This window comes from Xenopus laevis, chromosome 8S (genome assembly GCF_017654675.1).
Source record: "Xenopus laevis strain J_2021 chromosome 8S, Xenopus_laevis_v10.1, whole genome shotgun sequence".
NCBI classification, from domain to species: domain Eukaryota; kingdom Metazoa; phylum Chordata; class Amphibia; order Anura; family Pipidae; genus Xenopus; species Xenopus laevis.
In genome coordinates, this window is record NC_054386.1 from 36235484 (window position 1) to 36254716 (window position 19233).

General features: G+C 41.7%; 1 protein-coding gene and 1 pseudogene across 2 annotated transcripts in view; one reads left to right on the forward strand and one right to left on the reverse strand.

Annotated features, from left to right (window-relative positions):
* Nucleotides 1–10750, reverse strand: part of pfkfb1.S (6-phosphofructo-2-kinase/fructose-2,6-biphosphatase 1 S homeolog) — a 35268-nt gene extending 24518 nt beyond the window's left edge. The window contains 1 exon segment of one of the 2 annotated variants that reach the window (NM_001095066.1): nt 2884–3093. In NM_001095066.1, coding sequence (NP_001088535.1) covers nt 2884–2974 — 91 coding nt within the window. In that variant the 5' untranslated portion in view covers nt 2975–3093. 2 annotated transcript variants of the gene reach the window in all.
* A 5261-nt stretch (nt 10751–16011) lies between these two features.
* On the forward strand, nt 16012–18852 carry LOC121397615 (annotated as a pseudogene).
* The last annotated feature ends 381 nt before the right edge of the window (nt 18853–19233 follow it).

The following is a 19233-nucleotide window of genomic DNA, read 5'->3' on the forward strand; positions in this document are numbered from 1 at the left end:
ACAATTTAGAAGACACTAGTCCATGGAAGATGCCTCAGAGGTAACAACATGGCAACTCCCATTTAACTGCTATAAATGCAAATCTGCAAAAATGGAAAACTCTCCACACGTGACATACAATGCTTTTACACACTTTATTAAGGGAATATATATATATATATATATATATATATATATATATATATATATATATATATATATATATATATATATATATATAGCAAAATTTTCCAGACCAGCACTCCCTTTTGGTGAAAAATCAACAATCTTTTATTGTGACATGGTATCTTATTCCAACGTTTCGATCCCGATAGGGATCTTTTTCAAGGAAGATCCACAGTGCTAACAAACAAAATCTTAAATACCCAAGTGCTTCACAACAAACCAATCCATACCCTGGTGTCTCTCAATTGGTTAATTGATTAAAATTTGAATCAGTGATAACATTTAAAATCATTTATATATGTGCAAAACATCATCTTTTAAAACATATATGTGTAATTTACACTTTAATCCTGTGTTTCATATAAATATGTAAAAATATAAATATATAAAATCTTACTGTTTAAATCTTTTCGTGTCAGTGTGAATTTTTTATCAACATATAAAACTGTAAAACCTTAGTGTCTCCACAAGGTGTCATCAGTGCATTCTATTAGAGTTCGTGTTACAGTGTCCAAAAGTGTCCATTAGTCATAAATCCTAAAAAGAGAAAGATAAATTTGTAACAATTAAAAACATTACTGTAACTACCACATCGGAATCTAGGCATCATTTTTGTATCCACTGAAAAGGTTTCCAACTGCAATAATGTTATTTTGTAAAGTTTCCATTTGCATTACAACAAACAACTGGGTAAAAACTGCTACCTGATCAAGTCAAAAAACAACTCCCATGTGTGGGACATTGATTCTAGGCACAGGTTTCACACACCCACACACTGGCAAAAAGTATGGCATTAGACAGCGGATGAGTTGTGAAACCACAATGGTGGTATATATTATAAAATGCCCCTGTGGGTTGTTGTACTGTGGAAAAACGGTGAGGCAACTAAAAGAGAGAATTGGCATGCACCGATCTAGCATTAGGGCAGCTTTGAATCCAGAAAGGATAGCAAGAGAGGGAAAACAAGATATTGCCCAACAGCCAGTTGCGAAGCATTGGGCTGAGGCCAGGCATGATGCCTCCTCCTTCAGGTGCATGCCAATAGAGCACGTTAAAGCGCACCCTAGGGGTGGTGACACTGAAAAAATGCTTCTAAAACGGGAAGCATTTTGGATTTATGAACTAAATTGTATATCCCCGAATGGCATGAATGGGCAAGTGAATTTGAGTTGTTTTTTGACTTGATCAGGTAGCAGTTTTTACCCAGTTGTTTGTTGTAATGCAAATGGAAACTTTACAAAATAACATTATTGCAGTTGGAAACCTTTTCAGTGGATACAAAAATGATGCCTAGATTCCGATGTGGTAGTTACAGTAATGTTTTTAATTGTTACAAATTTATCTTTCTCTTTTTAGGATTTATGACTAATGGACACTTTTGGACACTGTAACACGAACTCTAATAGAATGCACTGATGACACCTTGTGGAGACACTAAGGTTTTACAGTTTTATATGTTGATAAAAAATTCACACTGACACGAAAAGATTTAAACAGTAAGATTTTATATATTTATATTTTTACATATTTATATGAAACACAGGATTAAAGTGTAAATTACACATATATGTTTTAAAAGATGATGTTTTGCACATATATAAATGATTTTAAATGTTATCACTGATTCAAATTTTAATCAATTAACCAATTGAGAGACACCAGGGTATGGATTGGTTTGTTGTGAAGCACTTGGGTATTTAAGATTTTGTTTGTTAGCACTGTGGATCTTCCTTGAAAAAGATCCCTATCGGGATCGAAACGTTGGAATAAGATACCATGTCACAATAAAAGATTGTTGATTTTTCACCAAAAGGGAGTGCTGGTCTGGAAAATTTTGCTGTATGTCAATATTACCGTGCACCCCTATTTATCCATTGCCTTGGAGTGCGGATACTCATCAAAGAAGTATATATATATATATATATATATATATATATATATATATATATATATATATACTGTATATATATATATATCTCATTGCAGTCCAAGAATTCTCCAGCCTGTGCATCTGACTCTCTGTTCTACTGGAAAATACAGAATGCCTGCTCTTTCTTGTTCAAGCCCCCCATCTGCTGTTCTACAGTTCAGTAGGTCCCCATCTTACCTTGTAACAAAGTAAATCTAGGACAGGGAATAACCCTTGACCCCAAATTTCACCCCCCCAATTTACTGTGCCACCTTAGCTAGAGCTATGTTCCTATGTCTGCACAGAGTATAGCTAATCAATAATGCGGCCAGTAATAGGTACAAGCCACACCAGATTGTAGGTTTATCGTGCATGGGAAAAACTCCCCAGAGATAAGGAGAGAGCAGCACCAGGTTAATATAAGTAGTAAAGCTGGCCATAGACGCAAAGATTTTCGGTCCGTGTGCGGAGAGACCCGACATTTTTCGGCCGGCTGAGATCAGTTGTTTGGTCGATCGGAAAGGTTAAAAGATTTCTGTCGGCTGCCGATAATATCTCTGCATGTATTGCCGATCATACAATTTTCAGTGGGAGACTGTCACTAGCTCTGGTAGGACATAACTTTCGTACGATTGCTGTCAGGGGCAGAACATCGGCTGATCTGTTCTTTTGTACTTTATTTGATAGGAATGGCTAGTGGCAGGTCGGGAGATGGGGAAGTCTGATCGTACGTTGATTCGTACGATCGGATCTTTGCGTCTGTGGCCAGCTTAAGAGTAGTCGTAGCATGTATTTCGGCAGGCACTCACATCCTCTCCTCTGCTGGAGCCTCTCACATTGATGGGGAATCCATATTTTCTGCAGCCGAGTCTGTTTGAGCTCTCGCAGTATCTCAGCCATGTGCTGCTGGGGTGTCCGGGGCACTTGTGCTTCTCCTGCTGCTGTCTGCTGGGGCTTGGCATAAAGCCTGTCCTCATTCTGCATGCTCATGGTTAACCCGTGGCACTTTTTATTTACTTTTGCCCCAACTGTCAGCTGACCCAGCCGTGCCTTTTGTGTGGATGAGCTTGTGGGTTAGTAAGGGGCAGGCGCAGCGCCAGATGCTTCTGACTTCTATGAGATTAGGAAGAGTTCACCTTTCCTCCCTCCCGAACTAGGAAAGGAGCCAGAATGGGAGGGATCTAAAGGCCGACAGCGAGGCAGCAAAACAAACAAGCTAGTCTGCAGCAGCATACAGAAGCCTAGCAACATGCGCTCTGTAGATTGCAAGCTTTGCAGAACAGGTAGAGCAAAACCGTTTAACAAGAACACAATACTATAGACTTGAAGTTATAGTTATAGAATGGCTAACTCTAAGCAACTTTTCAATTAGGATTAATTTTTCTAAATAGATTTTAAATTATTTTTGGCATTTAGAATTTAATAAATAACCCCCTGAGTGATGTGTTTAGTGTCATGTGACAATATGAGGATATTAACTGTCACTTTGACACATAAAAAAGCAGCCACCCTGCGGTTTCATGCCTTTAAATGGCCGTATATAATGGTGACTTCTGACATCCGAATATCATTCCCTATATTATTTAAGGTTCACATTCAGTTAATTGGAAAGACAAGGTCAGTACATGTGTCCCATCACTGGACCGTGCAAACATAGACAAGTAGCCAATGACCCACACCTACTCCAGCAGGTTAGCAAACCTTCACATTCCTGTGCTCTTGTGTCACAATTTGTTCCTGATGCCTCAGCAGTTTTTAACATGTTTCTTGCACAACAACAGATAAATAACGTGCGCCGTACTTCTGTATGAAAGTGTCTATCGGGGGATACAGATGGGGCCTGGTCTCAGTGGGGGGAGCAGGGGGTGCGATTGGGCCAGGGCCTGCACCCCCTCGGGCCCCCCGGCAGCTCACGCGCCACTGACTCTGGCGGAATTCCGGGCGTACGGAGGGGGCGGGGGCCCGGCTGCACGTCCCGCGCCAGGGCCCGCCCTCCTCTAGATATATTACTGCATACCTCCGAGTGGTACAGGTACATGGCCTCCAAATGGCACATGGCTTATTGGATAATGGGTGGGGATTGAGTATGAAAGGGGACGTTTGAGCATATAGGGGTTTGCATATATGGATGAATTCCAGTGAGATGTAAGAATAGGGTATACACAGACTGGCACAAGTCTGTATACAGTATATCTGTTTTCATCAAATAAGGGTTTGCCCAGGCATAATCTATTCAGCTGCCCCATTCTCTTGGAGCCAAAGCAATATACATTTTAAATATCTTTTCACTTGTCCTTTAAATCATTATCAATGATTTTTGATGTATAAAATATCTTCCCTTGTCTATAAGTGACAGATACATTAGCTGTTACCATTCTGTCAAGAGGCCTGTCCCTCGACTGGGCATCCAATGAATGGCACCACTGGCAATCCTCCTATTGCTCCATTTAAGCCCCCCCATAATAACCCCTCCATATACCTACTCTTAGTGCTCCATATATCCCCTCTACATACCTACTCCTTGGGCCACATATAACCCCATAAGTACTCTTATTGCCCCATACTGTATAACCCCACCTGATACCTACTCCTGTGTCCCATATATCCTTTCTACAGTACCTGCTCCTTGTGCCACATATAAACCTCATAACTACTCCAAGTGCTGCATATAGTTTACATAACCCATGTCTATTTCTTCTCCTATTGTCCAATAAACCAACTCCAAATATTATTCCATTGCTCCATATAACTCAGCCAGGCCCAGACTGGCAATCTGTGGGTTCTGGCAAATGCCAGAGGGGCTGCTATAAAGTTCCATAGAAAGTCAGTATTTAGTGGGCTGGTGGGAGCTGTTTGGGCTTCTGTGTGGGCTGATTGGGCCTCTGTGAATCTGAAATGCCAGGGCCTATTTTAATTCTCAGTCCGGACCTGAACTCAGCCTCTAACTATTCCCACTGCTCCATATTTTATAACCATCCCTATAACCTCCACATAACCAATTACTATACCTACCCCTACTTATCCATATAACCCTCTCTTTAACTACTGCTATAACCCTCCCTATACCTTTTCATATTGTTCCATATACCTCTGCATGTAACTCCTTCTACTGATCCACATGCCCCCTCCTGCTTCCCACTGTTGTAACTGAAACACTCTCCATCACTTTGTATGCCTTCAATGAATCCTTAGGAAAAAATAAATGATGTAAACTGGCTCAGACAATTTAATTTTGCAGTTTTCTACCGCTCATATCAGAATTTTGGCTCAGCAGCTCTGCCTATTGATCTCTGTGCCGGTTTTGGATTCTAGCACTGAGCTGATAGCTGGAGGGGGGGGGATGCAGTGCAGCTTTCCAAATGCCTAGTAGTAGTTTATAGAAAATCACCTAAAGAATGTGTAAAAGGACTCTTTACTTAAAATCCTCTAACGATATAGAGCTGCTTAAGTGCCTTGCACATGTTCCATAGTGCTGCTGCTTGTTTACAGTGTTTAGAGTGACTTTACATTTTGCTGAACTCTGACCTAGAAGGATTTTGTAGGGACAGATTGGTTTTATGAGCAGAGGAGGTGAGACAGCACAGCACAGCCGATAAACACAGAGACATGTAAGTTCTCTCTTCTGTCCTGTGTTTATATAGACCTGAAATCAGGTAATCCACGTTAGAAGCTGTAAATTAACATTTAGTATGACGTAGACATAGAGACAATTTGCAATTGGTCTTCATCTTTTTGTTTGTATTTCACCAGCTATTTGCTTGGTTGCTAGGCTGTTATATACCCTAGCAACTAGGCAATGTATTGATTGAGAAACTGGGCTATGAATAGGACAAAACGGATAAAAAGATGAATTAATAGTAACAACAAAAACAATAAAACTGCAGCCTTACAAAGTAATAGTTTTTTTGTTGTTGGGGTCAGTGACCCCCTTTGAAAGCTCGAATGAGGAAGAAGCAAGGTAAAAAATTCAACAACTATATTAAATAAATAATGAAGACCAGTTGCAAAGTTTCTAAGAATAGGACATTCTATAACAAACCAAAAGTTAACTTAAAGGTGAACCACCCCTTTAACTTAACCCCTTACAGCATGTGCGAAGATTTTCACTCCCTATAATACCAGTGCTGTATTCTGATTGGCGCCGGATGCACACACCCCTGACACACCCTCTTCAGGCACTAAATAGAATACTCATCAAAAAGAAGTAAAGAGGAGAAAAAAATCAAATTGAAATTGGCCCAGAATGTCACATACGTATGCTTCCAGTCTTGTGTCTCCCTCTAGTGGTGCAAATGCTCGAATGAGGAAGAAGCAAGGTAAAAAATTCAACAACTATATTAAATAAATAATGAAGACCAGTTGCAAAGTTTCTAAGAATAGGACATTCTATAACAAACCAAAAGTTAACTTAAAGGTGAACCACCCCTTTAACTTAACCCCTTACAGCATGTGCGAAGATTTTCACTCCCTATAATACCAGTGCTGTATTCTGATTGGCGCCGGATGCACACACCCCTGACACACCCTCTTCAGGCACTAAATAGAATACTCATCAAAAAGAAGTAAAGAGGAGAAAAAAATCAAATTGAAATTGGCCCAGAATATCACATACGTATGCTTCCAGTCTTGTGTCTCCCTCTAGTGGTGCAAATGCTGAAGTGCCTGTTACTGTTGATTTGGACAGATATTCTTTGCACTTTTATATTTCCATGCACTTTCCAATGCTAAAAGTCCTCCTCATATTACCTGTTTATGTAGCTCTCAATTATAAGTGTTGGGTATAATGCATGAGTGTTCAGTATTTGCATATTTGTCCTGTGGCTGGTGGTAATGACAGGGCTCGGCTGTACAATGTATGGGGCAGATAGTGGTACACATACCCGTCCACCCATAATATCTACAGTGCTGCCACAAGCAGGGTATATTCATGGAGGAGACAGTGCAAAGACTGCTACTTTCACAGTATGGCAGTGTTACTGCTTTTTTGCACTTTGCAGACCTTGAGGCTGCATTGGATCCCAACAATTTTATTGGTGAAACAGGACAACTTATGGCAGTTCTGTGGGCCCAGTAACCAGTGTCAGACTGGGGGGTCTGGGGCCCAATGGAACTGTTGCCTCAGATCATCTAAGGCAGTGCTGTCCAACTGGCTGCCTGTGACCCTACTTTGTGTGGCCCCCACATAAACGTCTGCCTGCTGTGACTCCTTACCTTGTGTAAGTACTGGCCCCTGCATTGTTTACACCTCAAATTTAGACAGTAAACTCCTGCATTGTTCACACAAATAAACCCCCCCTCACATTGTTCACACTTGTAACACCTCTATTGTTCACACCGTAAAGCCCTGTACTGTTCACACCTGAGACCAGATTGAAACTGTCCACATTGTTCACCTGTTCACACTCATACAAAATGCTGAAAGGGCACCAACACTCACTGTCACTGTATGTAGTCAGTATGAACTGTTCATCTTAGATTCCTGATAAATTTCTCTGCCTCCTGCTCTTTCTGCCTTTCCAACAATCCCTGTGTTTGCCCAGTGTTGGACTGGGACACCTGGGGCCCACCCGAAAATCTTAGACCTGGGGACCACCAAAAGACCTTAGATCAGGGGCCCACTCTCAGTACTATTATAATTCCTCTCCTCATGCAACCTCTATTCTGCTAGTCTCTTTTCTTTACATGCTATAATCTATTATTCAATCTATTTAGTCTCTTTGTTCTCATAGAAATAGGCAATGCCCATGAAATATGCCAAATGTTTTGAAGCAGGAGGGCCCACTGACACCTGGGCCCCCGGGAATTTTCCTGGTATCCCTGTGGCCCAGTCCGACACTGTGTTTGCCATACTCTACTTTCACTATGCTCCCTGTGTGTGCCATACTCTGCCTGTTACTAAATAAATAGAAGGTGGACTGCAAAACCAATATATTAAAAGTACAATTTATTATATAATCACAAAAACACTAGCCAGCCAGAAAACACAGTGAATATATTATGAATAAATAATTCTAAAATCAGTAATAAATACAATCCAGGTGGGCAATCACTGTGGAGAAAAATCAATTGACTGTTCCTTGGTGTTGGTATAAGCTTCTAATTTAAAAAAAAGGATGGTTGTGAGATGTAGTTCAGCAAGATAGAAAAGTTACAGTATTTCCCAAGTTTCTGAAGTAGTGGAGAGTGCAGATTTTGAAGCAGTGGAGTGTGCAGAGTATTTAATTAGATATAGCAAACAGGCTGGCCTGTAGATGGCTTAATTTAGGGAGCAGATAAAAAAAGGGTATATTGCACAGGCCCCCCAAAAAGAACCCCACAAACCCCTTTAAAGGAAAACTTTACCCCACAAACAATGTAGGTCTCTATAAAAAAGATATTACATAAAACAGCTCATATGTAAAACCCTGCTTCAAGTAACTGAATCATTTTCATAATAGTATGTGCCATTGGGTAATCATAAATAGAAAACTGCCATTTAAAAAAAATAAGGGCACACAAACATACCAAACAAACTATACTTGTTAGGTCACATGAGCTAAATTAACAGACAGTTCTGTCTTTTGCTTCCATACTTCTTCCTGTTACAGTTAGAGTTGTAGTATTTCTGGTCAGGTGATCTCTGAGGCAGCACACAGATCATCACGAAATGGGGGTTCAAGGCAAGAGATGTAAAAGGGCAATATTTACTTAAATATTTATATTCCAGTTCGATAAGATTCTTTAATATGCTACTTAATATGCCATACACTTTCTGTTGCTCAAGTATTCATTTTGGGGGTATAGTTTTCCTTTAGCAAATAAAAGGATAGACCTTCTCCTATTCATATTCCAGTCTATTATTCAAATCACTGCATGGTTGCTAGGATTATTCAGACGCTAGCAACCGGATGGCTGAATCTGCAAACTGGAGAGCTGCTGAATAAAAAGCTAAATAACTCAAAAACCACAAATAAAAACTATTTGCAAATTGTCTTAAAATATCACTCTACATCATACTAAAAGTTAGCTCAAAACTAAACAACCCCTTTGTGTGTGTTTTATTTATAATTGTGATGAATGGATACATTTAAATCCATATTTCTATGGTATTACAACTAGTAGGGCTCATTTGCTAACACTGCTCAGATTTGCCCCGCTGCACTCACAGCAACCAATCAGCTTTGATATGCATACTGAGGGTACAATGATGAAAGCAAATCACTGATCGTCAATATGTGTTACTGGACTAGTGGAATTAGGGTAAATCCACACAGGGCGTTTTGGAGAGATTTGGTCGCCTGGCGACTAATCACCTCGTTTTTGTGGCGACCAATCTCCCCAAACACCTTCCCTGACTCTGCGCCGGCTAAAATGAAAAAACGCCGGCGCTAATCACATCCGGCGATTCGTTTTCCGAATACACCCGAAGTTTCCTCGTGAGGCATATACTTGGAAAAACCCTGACTTTAATTCAGTAAGAAATTACTTTTGAGTATTCCAACTATTACACTGCGTATTTAACCCCCCCCCCCCCCCACCAGGAGCCATGTTTACTCAAGACCTTACTAATCCGACAGTAAACAAACTAATCCATCAGCAAAGCAAACAGTTCCTTTCCAACACTTTCACTTGATCTGATATTGTCTCACTGGAAACCCAGCTCTGTGTCCATCAAGAAAAAGGGGGAGGGGGAATAAGCATAACACTACACAGTACAGGTATGGGATCCGTTAACCACAAAATCCGTTATCCAGAAATCTCCAATTTAGGAAAAGACTCTAGACATATATAGACACTATTTTATTGAAATAATAAAGATTTTAAAAATATATATCCTTTTTATCTGTAATAATAAAACAGTAGCTTGTACTTGATCCAAACTGAGATATAATTAATCCTAATTGGAAGCAAAACCAGCCTGTTGAGTTTATTTAATGTTTACATGATTTTCTAGTAGACTTAAGGTATGAAGATCCCAATTATGGAAACATCCGTTATCTGGAAAGCCCCAGATCCCAGGTATTCTGGATAACAGGTCCCATACCTGTACATGATATGCACATTGCAGCAGTATTTGAGACCCACAAGAATTGTTGCAAAGCAACATGGCAGACCTTAGATTCAATGGGGAACACTATGGATGAGAGGGAAACCTGTGCTTAATACTGATCTTTGACAAGGTGTAAGTACAGGGCTCCCTTTTTGTACTCTGTGTCTAATCATTATTATTAATAATAACCAGTGTGCAAATGGAGAGTGTAACAGAACAAATGTGACACAGTTGTACAAACGCAATTATAGTGTACAACTACAGTGCAGCACAGTGGCAAATTATGTAATTTTTGCCTGTTCTCAGTAAATGAGAACCCAGTTGCATCACACTGCAAGCATTTATTTGCAGCAATGACCACAAGCGAAACTATAGAGCCTGTGACTAACACAGGGCAATGGATTTCCATGCATGTTTACAAACAATCGTCCTATTGCCCCTAAAATGATGTTGCTGCGGGGGCCAATAACTTTTAGTTACCCCATATGTAGTTCACTCACCTGGAATCTTGGAAGGCTTATCTTCCTTCATCCTGTTGTTTCTTTGCATTATCCGCCTTGTCCCTTGGGCAGGCACTAGGGTTGCCACCTTTTCTGGAAAAAAATATCGGCCTTCCTATATATATATTTTTTTTCCCTATTAATAACATTGGGATCTACCACCGGTAAAATACCAGCCAGGAGGCAACCCTAGCAGGAACAGGCAGCAGTAGACCCCTCGGTGGCCAGGTACATATGAAAGGTCGGCGCTGACACCGAGCTCTGCCCCACTGCCCTTTATGTCATATGGACGGCAGCTTAATATATTTCTTAGGCACACTCATTAATCCTCTGGCAGCTAACAGGAGCGCAGCATGTATCCCTGGCCAACCACACACTCATCTGACCTACAGTGGAACATGCTGGGAACCTCAGTCTGCTGCTACACGGCTGCTGCAATCGGACACCCCTCCGGCTCATGTGTGGGTGACAAAGCAACGCACTACTCAGGAGCAGCTCAGGCCTTATTCCTTCCCTGTGGATTAAGGATCTTTTCTAGCTGGATGTGCCTTTGCATCTACCACCCCCATCCCCACAGCCTGCAACCTCTGCACTCCCCACTTTGACCTTAGGAGCAGTCATTGGTCACAGGCACTAAACAATAAAAGGGTTATTTACTCAAGTTCGGTCTAAATTTTTTTGCAAAACTTAAATTTTTCTGCATTTTTCAGGATTTATTAAACTCCAATGCTGCAAAAAGCCTGAATCCGAAAATCCGGCATCTCTGACCTTCCGAGGTTTTATATAAGTCAATGGGAGAGGTCCCTATCCTATTTGGAAGTTTCTGTGGTCTGCACTGAAATTAGCCAGAAAATCCAACTATTTTGGGCAAAAATCAGAAAGAAATCTGGCATTTCTGGGGAAAAAAGCCAGAAAAAAATCATTCTTTTCAGGAAAACCTCTGAAAAATTTGTATGATTCGGGGTTTCGCTCGTTTTAATTGAGTCTTCCCCCCGATCCGATTAAAACGTAGTTTTAAAATAATAAATAAGGTAAAAATCTGAAGAAATCTGATTTTTAGTAAATAACCCTCTAAGTGATTTATACTATAGGGTGGCAGCTGAATTAACCCTTCAGTGACCCAAGATAGTTGCTGAGAGCGTGCTACTGTAAGTGTGTTTTGTTATTAGTTGCACAGGACTGTTGTGTGCAATGCTTATGTATAACGCTCTCAATCTGTACTAAGGATGCACCAAATCCACTATTTTGGATTTGGGCGAATCCCCGAATCCATTGTGAAAGATTCAACCGAATATCAAATCCTAATTTGCATATGCAGGAAAGGAAAAGTGGAAAACATTTTTTGTAACTTCCTTAATTTGTGACAAAAAGTCACGTGATTTGCCTTCACAACCCTAATTTGCATATGCAAATTTGGATTTGGTTTAGCCAGGCACAAGGATTCGGCCAAATTCTGCTGAAAAAGTCAGAATAGCGAACCAAATTTTGGATTCAATACATCCCTAATCTATACTATAAAGTCAGAAAGATTTAGACCGCTCCAAACTCACCCTACATATGTACTCCTCAATAAAGCTTAATTTGGTATACCGGGTGCTGTGCCACGTCACCTGACGCGTTTCGGGAATCATGATTAAGGGAGTTTGTGCCCAAAATGCATCATGAAATCTTGGATTCAATACATCCCTGAACTATAAAGTCAGAAAGATTTAGGCTGCTCCAAACTCACCCTACGTATGTACTCCTCAACTGGATGCGTTTCGGGAACAAACTCCCTTAATCTGATTAAGGAAGTTTGTTCCCAAAATGCGTCATGTGATGTTGGTCCTTGTCCTGTAGCAATAAACCACCTTTTTTATCCGGAGTGCCGCCTATCTCTATTTTGTCAAGCACGGTAATCTGTACTATAAACCAATCACATACTGTACATAATATTGGCATCTGGGATGCATCAAATCCACCCCCCCCCAATTGCTTTCATTGGCGTTGCCAGTCGTTATGTGTTTCTCCTTGTTATTGAGTGTTATCCACCACTCTGTAGTTAATTGAAAGAATAACCTTATAGTGTTATGAATATTGCCTGTAATAGAGAAATAAATTTGGGTTGGTAACACCCCCCCCCCCAGTTATAGACTGTGCCAAGACTAGGGCTGTGTTGCTTATATTTTCTGCAAGCACTTGGGCCCCCCTGCAGCTTGTCTGTGTGTATATATAGCTGTATACACATAAATGATATATCCTTGGGAAAGGTCTGAAAACATCAGACATTGTACCAGGTCTGGACTGGGATTCAAAATAGGTCCTGGCATTCCAAGTACACAGACGCCCCCCACCAGCCCACTAAATAGTAAATGTCTATGACAACTTACAGCAGCCCCTCTGGCATTTGCCAGAACCCACCGATTGCCAGTCCAGGCCTGCACTGTACATTGTACTCATAAGGCAGTGCCCTATAATAATGTAATCATTCTGCATCAGGGTTGGATGCGAGTATGGAATATATTCATATATATATATATTAAATTCAATGTAAAATAACATTTACATGTGAGGCTGCAGTTAGTGATGGGGGGGGAGAGAATTGCAGGAAGGCTGGCATCTTGATCCCCCCCGTCCTGCAGCAGAAGACAGGAGAAACAACAAATTGAGGGTCTTGGATTGATATCCCTATGTGTGCAATAAAATGAATATCTAGGAATCAATGTATATCACCACTAGAAATTCACTCCTTCAATAGGTGCCAAGATTTTGGGGCCTAGGGTAAATGTTCCCTCTGTCTCCTACTAAACCAGGCATTTTTTATTTGTGGTTGTATTGTTACAATGTCCTTGCTCCTCCCTGTATCTGCCCACATATACCTACATAGTGCCTGAGCACCTCCCTGTCCCACCCATATATACCTGTATAATGCCTGAACCATTGTTCCCACATATACCTGTAAAGTACATGAGCCCTTCCCCCCCATATACACCTGTATAGTACTTGAGCCCCTCCCTGTCAGGATGGGGAGGTGAAAGGGTCCCTCTTGCTTTAGTTGCATCAACAGAGGGAACCAGGCCCTTCTGGGCCACCAGGGGTTCACAATGACCACACTTGCTTTGTCCATTCTGATCTTCCGTATGACCTTTGGGATAGTGGAATTTCCTGGGGAATAAAAACGCATCCCGATATGTTGTTTGACTGTCTTTTCCCCATGAGCAGAATGTCTGTTTTTTGTTGTTCTGAAATGTTGCCATTAGGTCTATCGAAAATGCCCTCCCCCCCGACTTGATGGCATTCTCAATGTCTGCAATCCATATATTGTTATTTCTGGCCAATGAAGTGGTTGCTACCGCGATCTTGCATGACATCCCTCCTACCAAGTACATCTTCTTTAGTATAGCATCTTGCCTTCTTTCCATAGCATCTTTTAAGGACACTTCCTCATCCACAGGTACTGTGGTTCGTCGAGCTACTCTGGTAATGGTGGCATCCACCTTGGGGGTGGACACCAAATTCTTTACCTCCTGTTCTGAAAATGGCTACATTTTGTTGAAGAGTTTAGAGTCCCCCAGTTTTTTGTCTGGGGTTTGCCATTCTGATTGTAGCATTTTGGAAATAACTTCATGCACGGGGAACACTTGACACTTTTGTCGCTTGATTTGAACATTTTCTCACGTTTTGGTAAAGGACCCTCCTCCTCTAGCTCCAATATGGTTCTCATGTTTTATAAGGGGTTCAATAAATTCAAACTTGAATGTTGTATCATCTATCTTTTCTGTTTCTGAATCAGAGTTTTAGTTTTCAAAATCCTCAGTTCCTCTAAGTGATGTTCTGCCACTGGATGATGTATAACCCTGTTTATTCAGGTTATGCATAACTTTTCCCGTAACCTCTTCCACCATCGTAGCCATGGATTGTTTAAAGTTGGATTGCATCCAGTCCATCATATTTGTCATTTGGTCTTGAGCAGGTTCGCTCGCATCTGTCAGGCATTTTTTACATAGCCTCTTATCCAGCATAGCAGGATTGCCACAAGCCACACATTACTGCCTGGAGCTTTTGCTTCTGCTGGGTTCATCTCTGTGAAAAGAACTCCTATAATGAAAGCTCTCTCCATTCCATGCTTACCCTCTGGAGCCTGAATGTGAGTGTCTGTGACTAATTACAGACAGCCTGCAAAACATATACACATAACAGGTTACTATTTAATCAACCTGAGCTCCAAGCGTGAAACAGGTCCGGACTGAGAATTAAAATATGCCCTGGCATTTCAGGTACATAGAGGCCCAATCAGCCCACACACAGGCCCAAACAGCTCCTACCAGCCCACTAAATATAATCTTTCTATGGCACCTTATAGCAGCCCCTCTGGCATTTGCCAGAACCCACAGATTGCCAGTCCAGGCCTGGCGTGAAAAACAACTCCCATACACCTGGGATTCAGTAGTGCACTTAATGTACAGTTCTGCCTTCTCAAGTAGCAGCATCCAGCTACATATAGATTCAGTGTAGCAGCTTAGGGCTTTTAAAAATATTTTGGCACCATCTCGCCCCTTTAAGGCTTACCTGGAAGTTTGCACCTTCGCATAGCGCATTCGTGATAGGAGCGAGGTAATGAGCGCTCCAGCATCTTGTTGCGCATGCGCCGCCCATTGGAGTGGCATTGCAAGTTATTGCGCTGTTGGCAATGGATGGCCTCCTGCGGCACACATAAGATGCAAATCTCGGCTCAAGAGCTTCAGACAGAGGGAGAGCGACTCTGCTAGTAACAAGAGGGTATTTTTCCACGAAAGGAAGAAAAAGAATGGGCGCCAAGGCGAGGGCAGTCCCTTTTATTTTGTCATTTCCTGTGCCTTCCTCACAGCAGGGGGGATTAACCCTTTGTGTGCCCACTGCCATGTGGAAGAAACAGGTAACAAGCTCTCCTTCTCGCCCTGGAACATATATCGCATAAACTGTGTCCTGAACAGCATGGTGCTTGGGTCCTGTCTGGCGGGAATTTGGAAACATCAGAGCAGCGGAGTTGTGCTGCACGGGTGTTATGTTTGATTCCTTAGCGATCAGGCCTTGCCATATCCCGGGGCGTATAGCAGAGCTGTAGGTTGTCTGCGCTTACTCTGCACCTACAGTATACGTGAGTAATGAATTATGTGTAATTACCTATGCAGGTGGGTAGCAGGGAGGGGGGACTATGTAGGGTAGCGGATAGGGGTTTAAATTGTTGGGGGTTTAGTATTCCTTTAAATGCTAGTCTTGTTAGGCTGTGCTTGAAAAAGCTGGAGACAGAGCTGACAGTAATGTTACATCACAGTGATAGATAATTCTGAACTACACTAACTGATGCCACAAGTATAACTAATCTGGGTAGTTTGTGGAGCCAACAAGTCAAATTTCCCCCAAGAGCTGGATTGTATTTATTAGACAGAATGGCAACTCCTGCTTTTGATCAGGAGTCCTTCTGCAGAGATACCAAGACAATGTTGTTGTGCTTGTGCTCAGGGGACCTGCTGGACGAACCTTCGGCCATAGTGGAAGGATATAATTCCTACATCAGTTTCAGCCGTGTACGGAGCGGTTACTTGGGTAAGAAGAAGCAGCACTGTAAAAAGTCACCCAGCAGGGGGCACTGTTACCTGGTGTCTTTTGTTCTGTGTTATGTTTTGGTTGACATTTAGCAGGGATTCCTGACTGCCCTTACAGTTAAAGGAGAAGTAAAGATTAACCAAAGAAGTAGCTAGAAATGTTGTACATAATGTTTTGGGCTTCTGTACCAGTCCAAGGCAACTACAGCCCTTTAGCAGGGAAGATCTTTGTCTCCAAAGATGCCCCAGTAGCTCCCCATCTTCTTTTCTGCTGATTCACTGCACATGCTCTGTGCTGCTGTCACTTACTGAGATTAGTAACCGACTCAAAATGTACAGTACACATATAATATAAATGTCACAATATGAGGCTGATTAGTCATGTTGATCATATAACTTAGCAGGTGAATAATCCATTGCATTTTCTTAATGAATTTTGCTGTCCTTCTCTGCACATTTTCTGTTTTCTGTAACCAACATGCCATGCTGCTTTTTATAATGCGTGCAAGGAAGTCTAACTACTGTCATTATAATCCAACATGTAGAATGAAAAAAGAGATGGCGACGCCTCCTAAAAAGCATATTGTTGATTGGCATATGCCTGGGCCCAGCATACGTCTTATGTTTGATTTAAAGGGGTCGCAACATTTTGCAAGAGCAACACAACCCCATGAGCAGCAGAGGAAGGGCTCTGGAGTTTTATGTAACCGTTACGGGTTCTATTGGCTGCTACAGAAACACAGAAGAGTCCTTAGAAGAGGAGCTGCTGTCCTTAGACCAGAAGGGTAGAGCAGTACTTACTCAACACTGGATCCTGTAAGTGGCCTTGGTCTGACCCTTAGGCATTATCCTTATTCACTGGACCCATAGAGGGATTATTAGATTGCAAATAATATTGCAAAATGTAAGGAGACTTTATCTGACCCATCTATTTTCCTGTGGGTTTGGCTGGTTTGGGCCGATAAACGCACTCCCAGGTTGGTGCTTGTTACCACTGATACTGCAGAGAGCTGAACTTTTCATTTGTGCCATATGGCTGAGATTCTAATAGCTTGCCCCTTGCTTGTTAAGCTAATGTTCCCAGTCCATTGAATGGGCTGCTGTGACATCACTGACCATACCTCATCTTCTCTGGTGATATCACCAACTCTGAAGAGGATAGTTTGGGTTTTGGCTTTCAAACTGTCATGCACCTATAGGCTGGGTTGGAAACGTTGGGAATAGTCAGGAATGAACTCATCTATGCATCACTAATTGAATGGACAATCATTAATCTGGCTAATTTTAAAAATGAATTCAGGACCATGAATAGCTTCTTATTGGTTGATATGGATTACTGGAACTTCAACACACACAGTACATTTTATAAAAATATTGCTGAGCACAGGTTGCGTATTAATTTAAACATAGGCAGGATAAAATATAATTCGTTTTTGTGGTTCTTATATTCCAGGAAACCTTTGAGGACAATCCGGGACTCCAGTGGCTTAGTCAACTCCTGGGTGATCCCATCCAATCCCAAAAGGGAAATTCAGAAACGGTGACGCCGCCTAGTGGAGGATCTGGCCTCTTCTATGACAGCTTCTGATACTTCCATCCTACCCAGAAAAACGCATTCACTTGTTGGTGTTTGGCCTCTGGGGCCAGGCAGACTAATTCTGGTGCTCGCATTGATTACATCCTGGGAAACAGGAAGCTGGTGGAGAGTACATTTCTGGATTCAGTCAGTAATCATGCCAGAGGTGGAAGGGTCAGAACACTGCCCAGTTAAGGCCTTTATGCAATTCCAGCCAATAGCTTCTAACAAATGTCTGCCACTGTGCACCAAGTATCTGCCCGAATCTGCTGGCAGAAGTTATTGCAATTTCTGGTTAAAAAGGAGAACACTTTAGGGAACACAACAGAGGAAAGCCCAGAATCAGCTGACATCAGTACTGTACGGAAGCGGGGCTTCGATAAAGTGAATGGCATCTCAAAGAAAAAAAAAAATTGGGCAAGGTAGCCTCCTGAGCTTCTTTAAGCTTGACGGGCAAAAATTATCTGTGGCACCAAAGCGCCATCCCAATGAAATGTCCATCTGTAAAAAGGATACTGTCCAAAAAGATTCAAAACCTGCCGCTCCTGCAGTTAAATATAACCAGCCTCAGGCTGCCTTTTGGAAATCCTTGCTCAAGGGCCACCTCCCCCACTCAACTGTAAGGGCCACGGCAAACCCTGTGTTCTGCGGACAGTAAAAAATGGCGGTCCTAACTGTGGGCGTCAGTTTTATGTCTGCACCCGGCCAGAGGGTCATTCATCAAATCCCCAGGCCCGGTGTAATTTCTTTGTATGGCTGACCAAAAAAGCTGGATGTGAGGACAGATTTTTTTTTTCCATGCCAAGAATCCTGAAGTCAGACTTACTGGCTCTTATTGACTAGTATTCTGTTTTATGCTTCGTTCCAACAGGAGAAATCTTATGTACCCCAGCAGTGTTTTCAGTGTCCATTCGCACTAAATCTAGTAACCCCGGCCGATGAGAATAACTTCTCATTTGTCACTAAATTCTATTTGTAGTATTTATACATGTTTGTCCTTGTTCTGTGTGTGTGTGTCTGTCTGTACTATGGCATAAACCACCTTTACCTCTGAAAAACCAAAACGGTTAAGCTCTTGTATTTATAAAAAAGCTGAATTTCGTACCAGTTGCCTGCAATAAAATGATTTTCTTCCTTGTGTTTACTCTCTTCAAAGGCTACTTTGCAGAACTCTCCTCCCAGGTGTCTTCTGCTGGGTGCCTGTACAGTAGGGCATCTTTGCAAGCCTTACTTCCATACTTACCCACCATAAGTTGCTGCAGGAGATACTTTAGAGCAGAGTGTTAATTTAAAGATTTATTCCTTCTACCTTGAGGTACTCTGACTTTACTGGGTGTATGCATGTTACAGATATCTTATATAGAAGGTTTAGTATTTTTATCCCAGATCTATGGAAAATTTAAAACAACCAGCCTGCAACGGTCAAACCTTTAAATGTCTGATGGTCCCCTTTGTTACTCAGCCTTCTCTCCATTCTGCTTTTGTGTACT